At 40.3% G+C, this 22,844-nt stretch overlaps 2 protein-coding genes across 4 annotated transcripts in view; both read left to right on the top strand.

The window, feature by feature from the left end:
* Positions 1 to 136: 136 nt before the first annotated feature.
* On the top strand, positions 137 to 3,178 carry LOC122710361 (UDP-glucuronic acid decarboxylase 1). Of its 2 annotated transcripts, XR_006345923.1 has the most exons (6): positions 137 to 528; positions 620 to 1,210; positions 1,331 to 1,444; positions 1,511 to 1,831; positions 1,914 to 2,322; positions 2,453 to 3,178. XR_006345923.1 is itself a non-coding variant. In XM_043928163.1 (5 exons), the coding sequence occupies exons 1-5, from the start codon at positions 468 to 470 to the stop codon at positions 2,180 to 2,182; spliced, it is 1,356 nt and encodes a 451-aa protein (XP_043784098.1). In that variant the 5' UTR covers positions 137 to 467; the 3' UTR covers positions 2,183 to 3,178. The 2 variants fall into 2 exon arrangements, 1 of the variants encoding a protein (XP_043784098.1); XM_043928163.1 differs by having other exon boundaries at positions 1,914 to 3,178.
* Positions 3,179 to 8,512: 5,334 nt separating this feature from the next.
* LOC122710364 (extracellular sulfatase SULF-1 homolog) overlaps positions 8,513 to 22,844 on the top strand; it is a 71,321-nt gene continuing 56,989 nt past the window's right edge. For both annotated transcript variants that reach the window (XM_043928171.1, XM_043928172.1), the window contains exon 1: positions 8,513 to 8,826. The gene's annotated coding sequence lies outside the window, so the exon portion shown is untranslated. The remainder of the gene's footprint in view (positions 8,827 to 22,844) is intronic.

Here is a 22,844-nt window from a genome sequence, read left to right on the forward strand (position 1 = left end):
CTATATTTATATATTCTATTATGATTTTTAAACAATAAGATAGAATGAAGCTTGTCTGTATTATTTATTTATTACTCTGTAAATTATAGAGGGCATAGTAAATATTCTAATTCTTTGCGCGATCGGTATTTTAGACCATGGAACACAAAGTCTCGTTAAATGTTAGATATATCTTGTATTTTATTTGAATAATAAAAAAAAATAAAATTTGTGAAAAGTTTATATTAGAGAGTTCAGATAGCAGTATTTATATTATCAATAATTAAACGAAACAATTAAATATTAACAATTTTACAAAATTAACATATAGTGATGACGTAAGAGGTTATCTTTTCTAATTATACAAAACAGAAAATGATAGTGGTTGAATATTTCCTTTTACGTACAATATTATGATGTAATGTGTGATACAAAGTTGATTTGAAAAATAATATAAATATCTTTAGTGACATGTACAATGTTAAAGCATGGTTGTCACTCCACGAAAGATGAAACAGGTTGCCTTTTCTGTGATTTGTATAATATTAGGTAAATATTTAAAATCGTATTGGTTTCTCAATTTTTTTTTATCAATCGTTATTTGTCATTGATAATATCGTATGTTTTCCATATGTGACAGTGTTAGGATTTTATAAAACATTAGTAAATCCAGAAGATGAACAATCTTTTACCCGAGTTCACCCACGAGATCGTAAATCTCATCTAGGAGATGTAAATGAAATTGAAAGTGTTAATGAAAAAGTTCAAGAGGCAATTGATGAAAATATACGTTATACTGATATTAAAGATATTGAAGAAGCAAAAATACGAATTCGTGAATTAGAGGGCAAATTACAACATCTTGAAGCTAAGATCGAAAACAAAGTATCAAAAGATTTCCCAACAGTCAAATTTCTTAATTATAAAAACCGGAAAAGAATATTAGTCACAGGTGGAGCTGGCTTTGTTGGATCACATTTGGTTGATCGTTTAATGCTTGCTGGCCATGAAGTGATAGTCGTAGATAATTTTTTTACTGGAAGAAAACGTAATGTTGAACATTGGGTTGGTCATGAGAATTTTGAGCTTGTTCATCATGACATTGTTAGACCTCTTTATTTAGAAGTTGACGAAATATATCATCTTGCTAGCCCAGCTAGTCCGCCACATTATATGCTTAATCCAGTTAAAACAATAAAAACAAATACATTAGGTACAATAAATATTTTAGGTATGTATATATTATATCTACTTAAAGTTAAAAAAATCCATTTAAATAGTCAGTTCATTTAAATAATTAAGTCATATTTTATTATAATAATATTAAATATAATTATTTGATTTATATCAGGTCTTGCGAAAAGAGTGGGAGCAAGAGTTTTAATAGCCAGTACATCTGAAGTTTATGGAGATCCTAATGAACATCCTCAATCAGAAACTTATTGGGGCCATGTGAATCCTATAGGTATATAGAAATGATTGTAATTTTTATTAATTGTAATGAAAATAATTGATAATATAATTTTCGTAGGGCCAAGAGCTTGTTACGACGAAGGAAAACGTGTAGCTGAAACATTAAGCTATGCATATATGAGACAAGAGGGCGTTTCAGTACGCGTTGCACGAATTTTTAATACATTCGGGCCAAGAATGCATATGAATGATGGTCGTGTAGTTTCAAATTTTATTCTACAAGCATTACAGAATGATTCGATCACGATATATGGTAGTGGAAAACAAACAAGATCGTTTCAATATGTATCTGATTTAGTCGACGGGTTAGTTGCTTTAATGGCATCTAATTATACTCAACCAATAAATATTGGAAATCCTGTGGAACACACAATAGAAGGTAAATATGATGCTATTAAATATTTTTAGAGTAATTGATATAATGGTTTGAAAAAAAAAGCATAATTTATAATTGATTGCAGAATTCGCTCTTATAATAAAAGATTTAGTTGGTACTAATAGTAAAATAGTTGAACTTGCCGCGGTCGAAGATGATCCACAGCGAAGAAGACCAGATATCACTAGAGCTAAAAAATATTTAAATTGGGAACCAAAAGTTCCTTTAGCAGAAGGACTTAAGAAAACGATAATGTATTTCGCTAAGGAATTACAAAGAACAAAGCATTCTCAGAAAAGTAGTTTCAAACAATATTCTTACAAAAACGATCACGATATAGTAGAACAACTTTAACAAACAAAATATCAATACAATTAATTTTTATCCACTTTTAACAAAGTGGTTTCGGAAAGTGCCATTATGCTATGGACCATTATGTGCCAAGAGATTCCCCGTCCAAATTGAAAATTTTATATAATTTAGAATATTAACAGGTACACGTATTCTCTTTTTTAATTTAAAATAAAAAAAAAAAATAAAAAAAAGAAATACAATGATATTTAAAGAAAAAATTTTCGTAACAAAATTGATATTTTGTATTTATGAAATCGATATTTATTTCAGCTTCATTAGGATGATAACTTTGTTAAATTCAACACACATATAATGAATTTATTTATTACATATAAATGGTATGCAATAATATTTAGTTCAAATGGTGAATGCTTATATTACTTATTTTATAATGAAATGAAATTTTTAAAATTCTATGTTTAGTAATGAATTGTGTGCGATGGTGCTGGGGAAAATTAATATTCTTTTTCCCTATATAAATTATTAGATTAAACGACATGACTTTGAAAGGTATTATATCGGATTTACTTAATATTTCTATAAAATTAATTTTTCTTCGAATATACATGACATTATCTATTTGTTAAATTTCTATAATGATATACGATAGTAAAATTAATCACTTATAATTAATACTTGTAATTAATAAGTAAGTTTTTAATAATTTTTGTCATGGAATTTTTTATTATAGAGACAAATGCGGTCTCAAGATTTCTCGTTCTTGTGAAATGATTCTTTTGAACGTTTGTAATATATTAATAACGTGTTGTGTGATATATACACAGTGTAAGCCGTAAGTACTGTAATATTTCATAAGTGTGTAAAACAGGAAAGTAATTTTATACCGTAAGAAAAAAATGTATTCTATCCGAGTATGAGTAAAGATAAAACACTTTTGTAAAGATAATTATGTTTCGTTCGGAGGACTGATATTAGTTTAATTTATATACAAGTAATCATATATATGTAGAGAGAAATATAAAATCAATGCTTGTACCCATAATGTGTACGTAAATTTGTATCAATGCCGTGATCATCTATTCAATCTATCCGCCTCAAAAGTAAAAAAGAATTTTCAATGATCGCATCGCGGGAATGTATACATTGTTGCATAACGAGTTTGATGATTCTTCTTGTCCGGTTGCGCTCCAACTAGATAATATTATAATTCCGGCAAGCGTGACCACTTACTGAAGACGCATTCCAGGGCGAGATTGAAGAATCGCCCCGGCCGATTATAGCGCATTTGAAGGGCCGATTGCCCATAATGGGTGTCGCGTGGGCCCTGACAGGGCGCACGTGGTTGTCCTGTCTCGAAGACAGGAAAGAGAGAAACGGCTAATATACGAGGGAAAGAAGGAAAGAGATGGACGAACAGATTGGCGAGAGTAAGGGGCCGGTAAGACTCGGCGATTCTTAACTATAATCATCGCATCCGGGATATGCCGTGGCTTTGTCGTCGAGGATGAAAATGCCGCAAGGGTGAAGATGACCTAATCGTTGAGGAGACAGTCCAGCTAACGACTCGGAGGAAACAAGACGGATATAGGTCTCCTCTTCTTTTTCTCTACGTTACGCTTTCGCGCAATCGTTTTGTTTTAATCAATCCGCACAGTTTCACACTGACATCCCTTTGCATAAATAATCAGATGAATTACGAGTTGGAACGAGTTACTTACGTATTTTCGTTTTCTTTTCCTCCTATGCAACGAAGCAACTCGTTAAAAAATGGCTCGCAACGAGGCGTTACGAACCAAGAGAGGGTGTACCACCGCGTAATCGACGAACTTCAACGACTTCCTGTCTGCGGAGACCGGAGGAACAGGTGACCTAATTCAGCGTAAAGTAACTCTTGCTCTCTATCCGTCGGTGGTCCGCCGGTAACCCGATCTATCTATTGGTAAATGATATTCGTCTAACGTGGGTTGAGCACGTGAGCCAGCGGTGTTACTTGTTACCTGGGTCCGAGCAAGGGGGATGTTTCGATTAGGGTAAGGATGAATGAATGAATCGATTCGATGACGACAAGACGAGAGGTCTTACGTATACTCCGTGCACTGTCGATAGAATAGTTAATAATAATAAATATAGAAAAAAAAAAAGAGAGAAGATAAAGAAAAGGAATCGTGCGCAGAAATATTGGTATCGGTTCAGGCGGGATCAAGAATGAAAAGCGGCATCAGTATTCGACACTGCATCACGAGTTTCTGAGTATAAACGTATATTCATTCTCATCTTCTCTCGAAATGTATTCTATTCTTATTGAAAGAAAGCGGAACGAACCGGAAGATGAAGACGCCAGATACCCTCGATGGAAGTTCGCACGCTCGTCGATGAGATGGAAAAAGAAAGAGAGAGAGGGAGGGAGAGAGAGAGAGAGAAAGAGGGAAAGAAAGAAAGAATAAGAGGAGGTAAATTATTGATGAAAAACAGGAATTCGTCGCGAGGCGATGGGGACGACCGATCGGAAGTTTTCGCGTGAAATTTGCATTGCGAATTTAACATGCCCGTTCATCTCTACTTTGTCCCTGCATTATGTATGATCCACACGGCAACCTTCTCGGGCTGCCTCCTCTGTTACACGGATTTGAAAGTGTCGCAGACTACTCGACACACATTCCCCTATCTAACCTTCCTCGTGCTTATCTCTCGTGCTACCTTTTAACGTACTATCAGCCCAACGTGGTTCTTGCACCCCCATGGTTAATGATAAAAGCAAGAATGTTTCTTTTCGAAGGCGGAGAGAAGAAGTTTTGATGAACGTCAATGGAACATTGGGTTTTTATAATAAACTCGGTATAATATATATAACCCGTTGTATAATATATGAATATATATATGAATTCCGTTCCATTTTGAATAGAATTTTGAATAGAAAAATTAGGAGGAAATTTCTGCGAATGCGCGGTTTTATTCATGACCGACGGCGGAGAAGATCATTGTTGTAACTGCCGGTGAAATGTTCTCGAGAGAATATTTTCTTTTAACGTGGAAAAACGACATTCTCGTATTCAAAATTCGACGAAGTTATTAAAAAAAAATAACTTTTTCAAGTTTAATCTTTCGTGAATTAACTCCTCTCGAAACATTAATCGCATCGTTAAAATAAGATGTCAAGAAGACGGTGACGACATTGACACTTTAATAAATCCATTCGAATGTTAAGGACCAATATACGTTTTTGTCGCTTGATCGAAACGCTCGTTTCCAATTATGCTCGTGCAATTATCTCGACAAACGCGTCCATTAAGCATCATTATTACGTACAAATCAGGGCACGTTTACGCATGATCTACGAGACTTTAATTATGCCTTCGGGGTAGTAGGAAAGGAATAGACGGATTAGACGAAAACAGTTCGCGTGAGCAGCTGTCTGACAGATCGATGCGTTCGAATAGAACGGAATAATTACGAGTCGTGCACAGTAGTTTCTTGTTTTTCGCAAAGCTTGACAAGTGAAAATCACCGACCGGTTCGTGTTCACGTTTCGACGTTATAACACTGGAATGATAAGTTGTTTTCGATGCTGTATGAAAATGAAACGAACCATTCCATTCTCTAGAAACTTGTTGCTCGTCCAATAAATAACGAATCGTCCCAGTATGAATTGGAAGAGGATCGTTTCGATCGTCCTAGCTTCGTCGAGGTAAAATGCAATTTTACCAGAGAAAACCTGGAGAGGGCAAAATACAAACTGTCCTAGGAGACGTAGTTTATCTTGGATCCTTTGTGCGCCAGGGTCATTGAAATTCTCGCAATTTCCACCATGATTATTTTCGAGTGATCGTTGGGATTCGAATGGCTATCGAATGAACAATACAATTCCAAGTTTCCCTCGTGCACTTTACTTTCCTTTGTACGCGAAAGTAAACGAATTTATCACTGGTACCCGCCTTCCATGGCCGTTCTCGAAATTGCAGCCGAATAGTAGGAACGCTAACACACGCGTATATAAATTGGCCTTTCACGGAACATTTTCGCAGGCATTTTCGAGTTGCCCACCTGAAGAGGAAGAGTATGCAGCTTTCGCGAAACGCATAAACATTTCACCTGAACCGCCCACTCTCGGAGCCGGTCTCTGCAATATCGCAAATATTCTGGCGCCATCGAGTTTCGAGCCAGTGTCTAAATAAATAGCCGATCGAGGCGAGGACTTAGTTATGCATGCGACTCGGTCAAAGCGAGGATGCCAGAGGATGGCTCGCTCGAACAAGTGGCTTTGCCTTTTCGATGGCCCGACAACAGCTATGATTTGTTTCTCGCGAGATGACATATGGATGGACTTGTTGAACGAATGGCCGAGACTAGCGGCTAAAAAGAGGAGAGATTATTTCAACGGCAACGTCAAGTGGCAACGGGTGACAGACACTGGAGGATCTTAACGCTCTTCCCGAGCTCTGATTATAGTCGACGTGTCGAGTTATAATTATTCAAGGTTAATCCCTCCGTCATAATGTCTCTTTCAACGGACTGTGGGGAGGGAAAAAGAAAAAGTTGGCGAAGAAAGATTATCGAAAATAAACGGGGGGAATCAGCAAGAAGGAAGAACATTGTTAAACATATTATACATATAATATTCGAGGATACCGTCTAAGTTAATATTTGCTATCGAATCGATCTAGGTATCCCTTAACCGAGTCTAGAAATCGCGTCGTATCTGAATCGTGTTTAAAAGCGCGTAGATAAGTTGATCGATGAGCATCGATCCAGGGACGATTCACCGAATTTGCCGTTATCGGGGTTTGAAGATCGTTCGGTTCGAGCAATCGTTATCGATCGTTCCACGAATAAATCCTTTCCTCTCGAATTCGGCCGAATAAACGCGTGGTAGTCGGATCTCGCTCGTAATAACTACGCGTACAAGTGGTTTAAAGCGACCGGTGAGGTAAATGACGGGTTGAAAGAGGCGAAGATACATTAATACCGTGGCAATAAAAGGCTGGTACAGTTACACGGTTCCTCTTCCTCGAACGTGTATACATTTACGCAAGATTTATCGAATCGTTGGTCGAGTCTCGTTTTCGAGTCGTTTTTCATCCATGTTTCAACGGGGATCTTTATGATCTTCGAACGACGACTGGTGGAATCGCGACACGGGAAAATGGCACATATCTTTCGTTTTATAAGCGTGTCCTATTTTTTTTTTTTTCTTGTGATCGTTGGATATTTTACGAGACGATCGAGCAACGATTTTGGGAAGCTAAGTGTTCCTCGTTTCTAAATTTGCATCCCTATACGTTGCATTCGAACGAGCTGCGCAACTTGCGTTGGACTGCAAGTTGCAGGCCTCGTGTGAACGACCCCGGCCCTCATACGAAATGTAAATATTTACACGAGCAGCTGTCAGTGAAGGGGAATATTGGTTTTTTCAGGTAATATCCCTATACTATACGGAGGCGCGTTACAAGCACGACCTGTTATCCTGCCATCACCAGATATTTTTCGGGCTCCTTTTCAAGCAACTTTCTTGGTCGATGGTTTTGGAAGTGATAGGTGCATTTAGAACGGAATATTCGATTAATTCGAGAATACGCATCGAATAATTGGGTTAAAGGGATTATTGGAGGTAAAAATCTAGATTAAAAACAGATCTAAAAACAATTGTTGGATGACGAATTACGCTCCAACTATTGTGTATCATGATCTACATCTAACGTTAAATTTTTTTTTTCTCGGCAAAAACGATTAATTCTCTTATTTATTCTCTTTCAATTTACATTTGATAAAAATTTTGTTTCAATTATTTCAATTCTATTTTCATACGGTAATACTCTCTATTTTACTCATATTTTTGCATACTTATACCTTTTTCAAAACACTATTAAAATTCACGACGATAGTTTCAGAAGATCGGTGTAACTAACCACCACCACCACCAGATTGTCTTCATCCAGATGTCTACAATCACAACACCTTACTAAATTAAAATTATAATCTCTCGGCGAGTATCGAATATCATATAAACTGGAACCATCGGTGGTGAATCATCCTCTGGTCGAAGAAAAAAAAAAAAGAAAAACCGTCGTTCGAGATACAAGAATCGGAGAGCTGCAATTGAACGGTTACTTAACATACCACAGCGGGGACAATTTTTTCTTTCATCCTCGATGAACCGACGGTAGGTGAAGAACAGCGTGGAACAGCGTGGTCCTAATAGGGTGAAACGTGATTTTTCTAGTGGCGTACCCCCCTACCACGTCCGGATCGCCACTCGCAGAAGATATACTTGGCGCGGCTTGCCTGTCCGCCAAGCGACCGAGCAGTTTTCTGGCGCTGGCTGGCAGAGCAGCTGTTTCCAGACTGGAGGCGGTATTCTCGCTGGAAGTTCAGTCTCGTTGCGACCGTCGGCGAGGTCGTGTCGTAGCCTGCCGTTTTTGCGGCCGCGCTTTGCCTTCCCGCCACGTGCGCTCCTCTTCCTCTCTCCTCCCCTTCTCTGCCCGTCTCATCTCATCTCGTCTCGTCTCGTCTCGTCTCGTCTCGTCTCGTCTCGTCTCTCGTCAGCCGATACATCTCGAAACCGGCTCCCGGTTGGAAACTCTTGGGATCCGCGGTGAACCACGCGACGTGCACGTCGCCCTGGGAACGGACGGACGCTTCCACGGAGGAAGAGAAATCGAGGAGGATTCAGCTTGATCGAGACGTCAGTGAGTAGAAGATTAGAATTATATATCTTGTTCTTCTTCTTCTTCTTTTTTTTTTTATTTACGGAAGGTAGAAGGGGAGATTGGAAAAGGAAAGTTTTAGGGCGTGTTGATGGATCGTTGCTCGCGATTGGTGAACGATTGGAAACGATTCTGTTTTTAGAATTAGGTGAAAAAAATAGGAGTGCTAATTATCGTGGAATTTAAGATTGTACAATGATGATGGAAAATTTTTTCCATAACATTCCGGTATTGATTTATTCGCCGAGTGGTGATTGTGCAATGATTCATTACGGTAATGTGTACTTTATGATTTCGATTATCGATGTTGTGCATACGTTGTTACATACATTTCTTCTAATTCCCGAGTAGAAAAATACGCTGCAATTTGCGATTCGTTCCATTCCAACTCGACAATTTCAATTTTTAGTTAGTATTTTATTCTGGGTGCGTCATCGGTAATATCTCAGATCAGAAATGATACGTTGGAATGGAAAAACGTTGAAACGAACCGGCTGTCATCGATTCGTTTGTTTCTCTTGCATGCATGGATATAATCTTCGGTGTTACGTAAACCGTCTCCAGTTTTCGCGGTCCCCACCTCCTCACTCGGGACAGTTTCGAAACTATGGCGCGCTTTGTTTCACCGGAGGGGTTTCCGGCCGACGAATTCGCGGCACTCGAAACCGGAAACTGTGGCCCCACACGTGGGGGCCCCACGGTGATATAGGCCTGTTCTTGTCTCTCGATCCTTCGAAGTGGTGGTCACTTCGAGGAATCGCAAGAAATAAAAAAAAAAAAACAAAGAAAAAAAAAGGAAGAGAAACGATAAATGCATGTGTCTCCGAGGGCCGATATAAGTTGGGCTGTTGGAGAGTTGAGCGGATCGACTTTCGAATATTTTGCGGGACGCGCGTTTTATTTCGCGCCGACCAAAGGAATTCGACGCGTTTCGGAATAATTTTATGTCGGGACTGTTGGCTTCTTCGTGTTCGAACGGGCCAAGTCATTGAAATATTCAGGTTTAGGAAGCTGTGGCGCGATAGTTCTGTAGAATAGAAAATTGTAAATCAATTCGTTGGGAAATTATAGAAATTGTGTGAATTATCGTTTTCGAAACGGTAATTGCGTTACGCGGAGTTAGCGATTTAATGGGAGCGTATGTATGTGGAAATGGTTGTACGTTTGACGATATAATGGAATTATTAAAGATTTAATAGATGGAATATCGGATGGACGACGCGGGAAAGCGGGAAACGATTAAAAGCAATTGACTATCAAAAGCTTTGTCGCGTGTTGCGCTTAAAAAGATATCTTTGCAGCACAACGACCCGCTCGTTAAACGTTACTGTAATACAACAACATTACCGTGTTACTGGATAGAAATCCGATCGGTTCGAATCAGCGATCAGATTGAATGGACGTGGGTTGAAAGACTAGTAGCTTAGAAAATATATTCCCAAACACATCGCGCTTTGAATATCCGAGTTTAAATATACAGAGTTCGAGAGACAAAGTCTTTGCACACCTGAGTCAATTTTTAAACAAAAAAAAAAGAAAAAAAGAAATCGGGGCGCTTTTAAACTCTGACACGTTCAAACGAACGGATACGCGCAAGGATAATGAAACTATCTGAAAAATATTTTCTCGGATAGCTGTCAATTTACACCAACATCGATCGGCCATCATTAGCAGTTTCTCGTCGATCTTCGAGTTTTCAACCAGATCGATCGATAAACGTTCGTTACGAAAGTATAGCGAATAAAGCTTAAAGAACGATTGTGTAAGAATCGGCGCAGCGTAGATTGATTCACAAACGTGGACACCTGTGTTCCGATATCTCGATTGATTAACGATTCATTGTATTTTCGTTGGTAAAAGGAACGGTCATATGTAATAGATCACACTTCTTTTCTTGTTTCGTATCAACTATTCGTATCGCGAGTTACGAACGTGTTTGCGGTAATTCGATCCATCGATCGGTATAATTGTTTCACTTCTGACACATAGTTTATATTGAATTATTTTCCACTAAGTCCTATTACGTAAAACTTTTTCATACACGAAAATAAAAATCTTGAAACATCTTAAGCGTGATCTATTCGTTGTTGACATTTTCTAAGGTAGATCTTAAGAAATTGTGCAAGAAAGTTTCAAGCCTCAAAATATTTTACTTTCAAGCAGAAGAAACTTCTTCTTAAAAGATTAAAATGAAATATTATCCATCGATCATATTCTCTTTCGATCTCTTTAATTCTTACGTTTCTTTAATTATTTACTATTATTTCTATTATATTTCACTTTTTGAATACAATTTATATTTAAAACTTTTATTATATTCAATAATGTGTCTTCAATGATTTCAATAATTTTCTTAATAACAAAATTCTAAACTCGAAGTGTAAATCGATGTTGTCAACGCGTTAACAAGTTTTTCAACGAGAGGATAATAAATTCTAAATAATAAGGCTTAGAAGAATTTCATCAATTTTCCACGCAACGCTCTCAAAAGAGTGGAACGAAAGAGGTCCCCCGCTCCAAGTTGAAAACGAATCCCGATATTCGATACGGTGTTCACAGTTGCATGACGTTCAAAATTTCATCCGAAAAAATCCATCTGCTCGGAACGAATCGCGATACAACTTAGCGCTCTTAGATTCGCGCGAATGCGGAGCGACATTAAAACGCGGGATGGTAGCGCAGTGTGGGCGAGGATGGACGTTCGTTATCGACGTGATTTGTTGCCGTTGCTCGAATAACCGAGGATCCAGGATTTCCACCACTTTATCCGCGCCGAACCTACGCGAAATCGTCGAGCACCGTTCTGGATTATTACCTGAGATAGTTTGGCCAACTGTAGATGCTGTAGTTTCAGCGGAGTTATGCCGTCCCAAGTGATTAAGCGTTGCATTTCCATTCGAAATGCCGGTCGGTTGATTAATCGGTGGCCGCGGAACCGGTGAAAATAGTTAAGCGTTGCTTTTCGCTTCGATTGATTAATTGCTCGGCCGCGAAGAAGCCGTTGTGCGAAACGTTTCGAAAGAGGATTGGGAATAATTTAGAAAACCAGAGGTGTTTGAAGATGTGTCCACGATTAGGATAATGAGTTTGCCAGAGATTTTTACGGTCGTTCTTTAATGATCGATTCTCCTTTTCGACAAATTTTTCGCTCTTGGCTAAGTAACGATCAACGTTCGACCTCTTTCGAGATTCTCTACTTCTCCAATAGGCGAGCGAAATTCCATTCCTGAATTTTTTCGAATAAAATCTTTATTCGCGTTTTGATAAATCTTTTCCATATTTCAATATGGAATGTAATGAGAGAGAGACTTTAATGAGAAATACCTCAGAATTTTTTTGTTCGATCATAAATTATCCAAATTGTTCGTTAGAAGAACGATAATAACGAAGAGTTGAGTGACTTCATTAGGCTTTGTCCCCGATTCGTTTATAAATAATTTTTACAATTTATACAATTTATATCTTTATAAATTATCTTGCGATCGCGTAACTCGTTTTACGATGCAAGATGGTGTACGCAATCGATCCGATGGATTGTTTATTTTGACGCGACGCTGAAAAGAGAACGCGCGTGGGCGGCTACTTTTTCCAGAATCATTTTATTTACCATCCAATGGTTTGTTGAAGTATCGTTCGTTGAAGAATCCTTGAGAAAAAAATCGCGGAGGAAACACGCTGCACACCGATCGGATGGAATTTAATTGATAATCGCGCCGAAGAAGAATTTTAAAATACAATAAAAAAAAAAAAATATCATCGAAACGCTCGAGCGTCGGATTCGCGAAGAATATTTGAAATAAGCGTGCAACGCGGAAGCGATTCGATCGAGAAAACCACTCTGCTTGCTTCATTACCTGGTGCTTTTTGCCACTTATCCAAACGCGGTGTATTTCGCGTTTAAATCGCGTGCAGAGATTAATCGCACGGTTCCAACGTCAATCGATCGATCCGACCAGCCGCGAGAAAATTCCATATCTCTTCGCAATTCTTCGAAAAAATAAATTTCAAATTTCGAATCGTTGAGGAAGAAACTCGTTACTGGTTTCGTTTTGTGGAAGTGTTTGGTGAGGCCAACAGGATTCTCGAAAAAGAAGAAGTTACATTTGCAAACAGATACTAAATGATGAAAAATTTATCTAGAAATCTTGTGGCGATAAAATTTCTTTTCCTCCTCCGAGGAAATCCTTCTCTCCGTTTGTTTCGAATCGTGTTTTAAATCCTCGAAATGATTTTCTTCGCGATTCAGAGAGAGAGAGAGAGAAAGATGAGAAACAAGAAAGAAAGATAAGACAATCGGGATCGCTCGAGCATTTTAATATTCCCCATCAAACTTGGATAACAAAGATTCCTCCGATTCTTCCTTATTCGAATAACGATATCCACTCGAGAGAAAAATAAATCCGACATACAGAAAGTTTCCACGATATAATATATATAGATATTTTAGTTCCAATTATCTATTAATCCGGACAACGATAACTTTTCTCGAAACAATCGACGAGGATTACCTTTATAGAAAGAGCTGCGAGCTGATAACGATAAATTATCGACCGAACTTCGTTTGGATCTTAGTTTCGCGAATATCTACGGAATATCGCAAGATTTAATCGGGGAAAAACGGTGGATCGCGGATCTCTCTTTCTCAATCCTACGATCAATCAAAGGAGAGAGTAGTTTGTATCGTTTCTAATTTCGATATCTAAAAACCTAAAGAGAAAAGATCGAGCGAACGTTTCTTACATCGTTTATCAAATTCGATTTACCAAAGGGACTTCCTACTAATTCCGTCTCGACGTGACGTGGCGAAAGGCCGGTAAGGTTAAACGCCATTTATTCGAGGAATGATTGTTAATGATCCATGATATCGTACGCGTGTTCGATGTTTATCGCGTTATAAGTTGTTCGAGGTATATATTAACGACAAAGCGCAAGCAGGTTTATACCCTCGTTTCAGATAGAACGATCGCTACTTTTACGGGGATAGTCGGTAGGTAACCAGACGGCAAGTATTGAATAACATGCGTAAAAGTTAATAGCCTGTGTGTGTGTGTGTATATATATATATATATATATATATATATATATATATATATATACATACATATATGTATATACATGGTTGATCGTATATACGGTATACATATACGTATATACATGGTTGATCGTAGATGAGTTGATAGAGGTTTTTATGCCATTGCGTAGTAAGAACAGGGAACGTTAATTTTGTGTAACGTGTTCCAATTATATAGTATACACTTATTTTATTTAATCTTCGCGTGAAATCAGATTTTTCGATATTGTTCTCTCGTTTCTCTCGTTTAATAATTTTCTTTTGAAAATTATTAAAATTCCAAGCTTGGAAAGTGGATCAAATAAATTTTAGATTTTATGGTAGATACTTAAAGGATCGATACGGGAGGATACGATGGCGAGCAAAAAGGGAAATTTTGAAATTTGATCGATCCCAAGATTCATCGGACGATGAAGATGTTTATGTCTTTTTGGATTTAACTCGTGAAAGGTGATTTCCTGTTTTGCAACTCTCTTAAGTTTCTCTAAACTTCACCCTCACGTTCCATTAAGTGGCCGCAAAAATAGGCACTTCTACGTACGTGCAAACGCACTCAGCCATGGTAAAGCACGCGCTCTCGAGGCCCGACTTTTCATACGTTGCAGTCCATGCTTTCCCTCCGAGGGAAAAGAAAGTCGTCGGATGGACCTAAGGGATCTAGGCGACAAAGCGGCAAGGACAACGTTTTCCCATTTTCTTTCTTGGCAACTTGTCAATTGCATCCGTCGAAAAGTCTGCGACTTTCAAAAGAATCATAAGATAAAGAATTATCGGAGAGCATCGTCTCAACAAAAAATTTTAAATGGATGGGAAAGCCATTTCCACCTCTCCTGCTAGTCGTCCACCATTACTTTCCTTCGAATTAAATATTAAATTAAATAGAATTGAACTGGAACTGGTCGATGCGATCCACTTTTTTTTTTTCTTACATTTTACGTTATCAAACAACAATCGCGTATCGCGAAGCGCTTATCGTTAATACGAGAGATAAACGATTTAAATCGATTAAATAATTAGTTCAAGAAGCAAGCATAACGGTAACACGTTTAATTCTCACTCATTTTTTCCCACTCGGAATAAAAAAAAGTGTTACGTATAATTAAAATGGCTCGAGGCTGATGAAAGTGAGGCAACGTGAACATCGTTTGATCGAGAGTCGCCTCGTTCAATCCCCGCCCGTTATTTGTCCGTACGCTCGTTTCTTATCGATTCTATTACACGGCCAGATATTTTGAGCGACGCGATATTGCGCGATCGGATATCGATAAACCGACTGCTCCCGGCTCATTATTGAGCCGATGGATCTATTTATAGGCGAGCAGATATCTTGATCTTTGGCCAAGTCGTCCGGTAAACCGATCGTCAGCCTCGTGTTTGCTCATCTTCAGCCACCGCGCTTTAGATGTCGAGGGTATCCTTCGAGAGTTGATTGCATCGTATCGCCCCGGGATCGTTATATTGTCGTAACGAGCCGTTCGCCAATCGCGGATGTCTTTATCGTCGTTTACCGATTGAAAGCCATATCGAATCTACTTCGACATTCACCTCTCCTCCTCCTTCTCCTCTCTCACCATCGATCGTGAAATCGTTTTACCGCTCGAAATGCGGGTCGAGAAAGAAAAAAAAAAAAAGTCTTTTTCCTCTTAACTCGAGGAGACGATCCATCCTTCGAAAAATTGTATAAATTTGGAATTTTCCACGGAAAATGCGTAATATAAACGGTTCTCCTTCTGGCCGAATATTAATAGTACATTTTAAACTCCCGCTTGCACTTCCACCGAATTCTAAAACGTTAATCAAATATACTCGGCCAACAGAGTTATAATAACTTTCTCGGAAACCATGGGTTACTTGTGTTACGAGCAGCTAAAGCGGAACGCTCCCTTCGAAATCCCCGAATTCGCACCGGATGAAGATTAAAACCTCGAACGCTCTCGGTCCCCATAAATCCGTTCGTCCGCGCTTCAATTCGAAATTCGATATTTTATGCAGATTTGCGGGCGGGCGGCGGCTACGGTTAAAACCGTATTACGGCACCGTAGGTGTTAGATTCCATTTGATCGTTCCCATGCTCGTAACTCAGCCGTGGACCGCCCATCGTGACCCATTGTGGCCGCCATCCACTCCAAAATATCCAATGTCCCGACGCAACGCGTCTCTCACTCGAGTCGCGTCTTTCTTTTCCACGCTCGTTTTCCAAACGGCCTGTCGTCGCGTTTCGCGCGAATGTTTATATTATCAACCATCAGGTTTGTCGCAACCACTATATCCGACTATTTCCCGTGTCACCATTAGATTTAGAACCCTCCCTTTCGGAGAACAAGTCGATAAATCATTTATCCAAGGGAGAGAAGAGGTCGTGAAACGTATGCTTCGTAACGATTGAACGAAATTGAACGCGAGGATGGAGAGGATTTTAAACGACCCCGCAATTAGAATGTCGAAGCGTCGGCCGGTCACCGAACTCATCGATCAGTCGGAGCGAGCCTCGATAATTCACGGTTACATCAAATCGGCAGGAAACTCGTGTCGTCAGTTCGCATCGATTAATCACACCGCCCGTATTCCGCGCAACGTATTCCCATCGCGATCCATCTTTCTGCTTGGACGAGTCGCCGACCAAGACGGACGATCGCAAGGTCGCAACATTCCTCTCCTCGCTCTCGTCCGAGGACTTTTGCTTCTCCCTTCCTTAATTACGCCAACTCCACGAAATTCGCAGCGACCAAGCAGCGAAGTGTATACAAGATCGTTGACCCGTTGGCAGGAGGGAACCTCGCCGCGGTTTTTTCGACGACGAAAAATTCGTTTCAAGCGAACGATTCAAGCGGAAAAAGGAGAGAGGAGAGGAGAGGAGAGGAGAGGAGACAGCGGTCGTAAGTCTCGCGCCGGCCATTTCGGTACGTAAGAATTCTTAAGTACCTGAGGCCCGGCCACTCGAGCCTCGGCGTCCCTTCGTTTTGGCACCCGAGAGAAACCGGCGAGCACCCCCTTTGCCTTTTTGTGCCACTGCCACCAAGGTCTTCGAGTGGCAGGCGCGACCATCCAAATGCCTTTCCAACTTGCACGCTTCCAAGGGGGCTGCGCGTTCCCCGTCTGGGAACGCCAACACCCTGCGCGCGTTAATGTCTGCTCTAATATCGCGCATCTGCCCCGTTTCTCCGTAGGGAGAAACGGTGACATTAAGTTATCTGCCCCTCTCCCGGCTGGGGAGGTCACGTGTATCGGTGTAAAACTGGAGAGAACTAGGTAACGAAAGAATAAAATCGGGTCTCCCTTCGATTTTATTTTTCTCTCAGCTATTGTAGACGACACCTCGCCCCTACGGCCGCGTTCACCTCGTCTCGTTTTCGCACCTGCTCCTCGACTCGCCACCTCACACCCCTTGCAAACTCGTATTGCGAACCTCGATTGCTGCTCGCCGAAACCATCGTGTTTCTTGCTCGAATTCGAGTTACTTACCGCGTCCACGATTTCTGCGTGGACGTGAGCTCGATCTGGGAACAAAGTTATTTCGTGCTCGCAGCAGAGAGTAGAGATTGATAGATGAAAAAGATTATCTAAAAGATTATCTAGCGAGGTAGCAAGTTTTTCCAGGTAAACGAGAAATTTCTCGTTTACCTGGAGGAATTGTTCGGATAAAAGATTCTCTTGGCCCGCGAACAAAAGGATTTCTTGCCGGGCCTTGTCAAACGTCACGTCTATCCACCAACTGACACGATTCCCCTTATCCAGGTAGCATACCAAACATATTACGCCGCGTGAAACCGAAGAAAATCTGATAAATACCATGAGAGAAGAATGAATTCCAAAACGATCTACATTGCGTTATCCGTAATTAAATTCGCAAGAATCGGGAACAAAAGAAGCGAAATCTTACGCGAAATATTACGATTTCGAATTTTGATGTTTCGTTTCGCGCTGCCAGGGCCTGAGAATTATGTTCCATTGTCCGCGGTATTGCACGAGACGAATCGTTTTCCCTGCCGAGCCGCTTTTCTTTCTACCTTTCGCGGATCTTTGTCTGTTCCGTATTGTTGACACGTGTTTATTTGTCACGGTTATTATTACACGTGGACAGTAATGGATACCGAACAGTGTCCAGGGAACGTGGAACAATAATAGGACCGTGGAACGATCCGAGGCAGGCATCACGGTGTGACTAATCCGTAACCGGCCATGTAATTCATTTTTCCCTGACCATTTTGACCCGTTTGCCATCATTATTTCACGCCTTCGTCTCGCTTCTCAACGTGGCTAAAGGCGGCCCGTAATTAGATATTTCATTCATCCTCTCTGCCCAGGAAATCAGTCTGACGGATACGGACGATCTGTTTGGTTAATAACTCGTGTCCATTATGTATAATATAGGCAGAAGTGGAAGATTTCGTATCAAGGCCGCTCCCTTCGTCTATGAATCACTCCCACTTTTATGGCGTTGCCACGTGCACTGGTTGTTGGACTCGGAGCATAAGGCCATAAATATGGATAGAGTTCGTATTCTTATTGCTATTGATCGCTCGTATATTTAACGAGACATGACTCTGGAATCCGTGATATCGATAAGAGCCGTATTCTTGACGTATTGTCTATTCGAATTTAATTAACCGCTCGGGAGAGACGCGATTTAACGTACGAGGCTGGCTGGTATCAACCGAATCAAGATTCCATTCCGGGACGACGACTGTGCCGGGAAACGACGATGCCGTTCAAACGTGGGCAGAATTTCCCGCTAAATGACACTTTCGAATACGCGTATGACGCGTGATACGTAGCAGCCATTAACTTTCACATCCTCCTAGAAACACCATTATTTCCATCCTGTGCTATTATTTCGATGATAACGATGATATATCTTGCATAAACATCATTCAAAGTTTTTTTTCTTGATAAATAGATTAATAAAATTTCAGATTTAGCATTCTTCTTCTTTCTCTTCTTCTTCTTCTTCTTATTAATTTCCAACATGGGAGCGTGGAATAGAGACGAATCGTCGCGAAGATTAAAAACGGAGAAAAGCAGGGATCGCGATGCTCTCGAGATTACCATTAGAATCGCGTGGGCAGATTTCGTTTCGAGAAGATTTATAAGTTAATCGAGCGTAATGGATGTGGATCTGGTGGGCCAACGCATCGTGCGTTGCATCTGTTCGATGTTCGTATCGGCCTAACGTATTTCTCTTCTTTCGAAGCAAGCCTCGCCCTCTTGAGAATAGGATAGGATGCGCGTTGCATATACGGAAGCGTGAGTCACGGTCTTTTGTGGTGTGTCTACCCCCGGCTAGATTTGGATCGCTTTACGGTTCCACCCGCGATAATATCTCTAATCATATCTTCCCTTTTCCGCGTCGAGGTAATCTTCCCCTAATACGATCGTTCGGGGTCGTACGAAGAGATAAAGAAACGGGGCGGGGGAAAAGTGAGATTTCGGAAAACAGATCTGGTGACGATGGATCTGACGATGGTCGATCCCAGGGTAATTAAGATCGGGAAAATGGACGAAGAGTGATGAAAAGTAAGAGAGGTACTCGTATTTTATCTTCCCAACTTATCGCCTCCTTCGTCGAAACGAAACCATCTTTCCAAACTTTCCTTACTTTAAGAGGTAAAAGGCGATCGTTTCGCTGGAAAAGGATATCGTTCTGTGCTTGACGCGAGAATAATTGCTGCGTCAAACTTGTGACACACATCTGAGTGTATTTCAGAATGTACAAGATTCTTTTTAAAGAAAAATTAACGACTTGTTGTTAGGATAGAGATAAGAAAAAAAGTTTCGAGAAGGTGAAATACATTCCACCCAGGATTAATAAATTGCATTTGAACGTCGTTCCCTCCGATAGTCACGGATCGGTTCGAATACCGGTGTCACGATTTATCAAGGTAATTAAATATTCTTGCAACTTATTAACGCGTACACGTGGATCCACTCCGCTAAACTCCCAACTGCTGATGGTGCACGATTATCATTCTCGCGTGTCACCGTTTTATCTTCCCTCTCCCTGCGACGTGTTTAACCATCGCGTTCACCCGTGCCCCGTTTAAAATCCGCGTTTCGACTTTAGCACGCTCGGCTGGACGATCGGTATTCGCGGCGTTAAAAGAAAGAAAGAAAGAAAGAAAGAGAGAAAAAACGAAAGAAAGGTTACCAATGAGAATCGCATAATTTAAGCGGTAATCGCGTGCACCGTATCGGCCAGGTGTGTCGCGTACGCTCGGTTGCTTAGCACGAAACATACGCGCCATACAAAATCGCGGCCCCGATCAAAATTGTTCGGCTCAAGTGAATCCTTTTTTTTTTTGGCCACGCGCAATCGATTCACCTTTTTGTATATATATATATATATATATATAAAATATACTGGAATAAAATTTGGACAAATAATATAGGACAGGATTAAAAATTCTAAAAATCTCAACGATTAAAATTAAGATTAATAATTATCTTTCTTTATTATTTTTTATCGAAAGTTTGGATCGAACGTTTCTCGAATGGAACGTTGAATTTGGATAAAATTCTGCAAAATCCAAAGTAGCGATTATGCTAATCGATTTTTTCGATCGATGCATAATTCTTCGCGTTCTGGACTCATGCACGCGCGCAAAAAAAAAAAAAAAAGTACGAGGAACTCGAAGAGAAGAATTCTCGATTCCACGGAGGGGCAAGATACGCGGGGTGGGTATAAAACGGTTTACGATCAATCCTGTCTAGATTGGAGGAAGGTTTTTCGCGGAAGTGCATTAGCCCAAGATAAATATACGCTTAAGTCATTTAAATCCGCGCTGAATGTTAATACCGCGGGCATGGGCGATACGGGAACACTGTCGCCGGGCAATCGTCCAATTCTCGTGCCGTGGAGGACAGCCGCACAGGCGACCGTGAAGCTTAAAAGTGTTAAGGCTAATGGTCGCTATACTATAAACGTTTCACCGTCGCCTAGCCTGTTCGGTCATTAACTCCGCCCAACAGTACATCGATGTTCCTTCAACGGTATCATCGTTGTCATCGTACGACAAATTGATCGTTTCTACGTCGATTTTCAAATAGACCGAGCACACAGATAACCGTGTTATCATCTTACCATTCTTTCAACCTGATGCGTAACCGTTTGCATTTCACTTTTCTTTTTTAAATACGCTTACGCGATAAGAACGATTTTGAGAAAGAAATATAAGAATAGAAACGAAGTTGCGTAGAAATCCAAATATTCTTGTTCCCCGATATTGAAATATCGATATATCTATGATAAGCTATTCCATAACGAGTAGAACAAGATTCTATAAGGAACAAAATGGAAATTGTTGACTATCGTCGTGAAATCGTTGGTGAAATTTTTCAAAAAATATTACGATGCGTTTGTTAATTCTCGTGTCACTTTTTCCCTTGCACAAAAGTAACAACGATTGCTAACCATCTATCGAAATGGAAATTGGATTAAATTTTCTTTTCTCTCTATTCGCTGAGCCGGGGATTGGGTTAAGACTTGTTCGGCTCGCTTTATGAATTTTTTCCGAACGATCTTATCTCGCGAATGGATCACGCGAATTCATTATTCATGGGATCGGACACGCAACGACGCAAGCGACAAGATCGATCTTCGAACGAGATCGACCGGCATCGGGACAAGTTAATCAACGAGCGTGAGGCGATTCATCGAGGCATGCGGGCCTCACCATCGCTATTTTTCGATTTTACCTAAGTATTCGTATTATTCGCTTCCCTTACGGATTATTGAATAAGCATGCAAACGAAATCTTATCTTGTTTATTAACGGCAAGGGGAGCCTTGAACAGCCTTGAGTCACGCGTCGACCAAGTTTACTTAAGAACAGGAATCTACCACCGATAAAAAAATATATATATATATTTTTCCTCACAGTGCAAAATTTGCATTCTCAAATCAAATTGTATAAACATAACCCTTATAACAACGTCTTCGGAATAAAAAAATTAATTTCTAAAATTTGAAGTTACACCGTAATTTTATTACCGAATACTTTTTTTCAGAAAAATTAAATATCCAACGTTTACAACAAAACCCAAGAAATTTCCTCACAAAAATCCTATGGCAAAATTCAAAAATAGAAATGCAAATAGATGATGTTGGAGATCGATATAATCGCACACAATCCATTCGCAAACATTCGCGAATCTGCGAAAGTGTTGGCCGGCTTGTAAAACACGCGACACGCGGAAGGATGGATGGAGGAAGGACGATAAACTTAAAGAGAGAGAGAGAGAGACGGAGGACGGCGGCGATAAGGTAATTTCGCACACCGCGATGCGCGCCGCGGCGGATTAAACGGCGTTGCACCGCGGCCTGTGTATCTGTATCGGACGATACGACGAATAAATAGCGGCGATAAGGGGACGCGTATTGCGTGCGATAAGTCGAGTGGTAACTCGTTGATTAATCGGAGAATGCTCCGCTTTGTAAACAGGACGTATAATTAAGATCCATTGTCGAGGAGGTGGGGGAACGAGAGGAAGGGGAGGGGATGAAATTGGAGAGAGAGAGAGACGATCAATGGGTTCGATTGTTGCGGTTTCGAACGTAAAAATAATCACTTTGCTGGCTGGTTAATTGAAATAGGGAGAGGAGGGGGGGAAAAGGGGAAGAGGAGAAAGCCGATGGGTCAATCCTCTGTCCCGATCTTTGTTGACGTTCGTTTGATAAGTTTTATGGGATAGAAGGGGGAATAAATGATGGAGAAATGGGATTCGATGGTTTGAATTCTGAAAATGGGGGAATAAATGGAAACTGTATACGGCTTGTATAATTTTACAAACGAAAGGGGATATGCTCGGCTTGACTCGAGAAATTGACACGGAGTAGTATCGTTTTACTTATTTGCCGAGGAAAAATGAGTTTTTCACGATGAATTTCGGAGCTGGGCGTGTAATTTTTAATCGAATATGAAGGTTCCGCGATG

Source organism: Apis laboriosa, unplaced genomic scaffold (assembly GCF_014066325.1).
Source record: "Apis laboriosa isolate Shangri-la unplaced genomic scaffold, ASM1406632v1 scaffold14686_cov152, whole genome shotgun sequence".
In the NCBI taxonomy this organism is placed as follows: Eukaryota; Metazoa; Arthropoda; class Insecta; order Hymenoptera; family Apidae; genus Apis; species Apis laboriosa.

Bases quoted from the DNA above. Each gene is read 5' to 3' on its own strand.
- LOC122710361 (XM_043928163.1), top strand. From the start codon at position 468: ATGGTTGTCACTCCACGAAAGATGAAACAGGTTGCCTTTTCTGTGATT. The intron at 529-619 runs GTAAATATTTAA...CATATGTGACAG, and splicing joins TGTGATTTGTATAATATTAG to TGTTAGGATTTTATAAAACA. The intron at 1,832-1,913 runs GTAAATATGATG...AATTGATTGCAG, and splicing joins TGTGGAACACACAATAGAAG to AATTCGCTCTTATAATAAAA.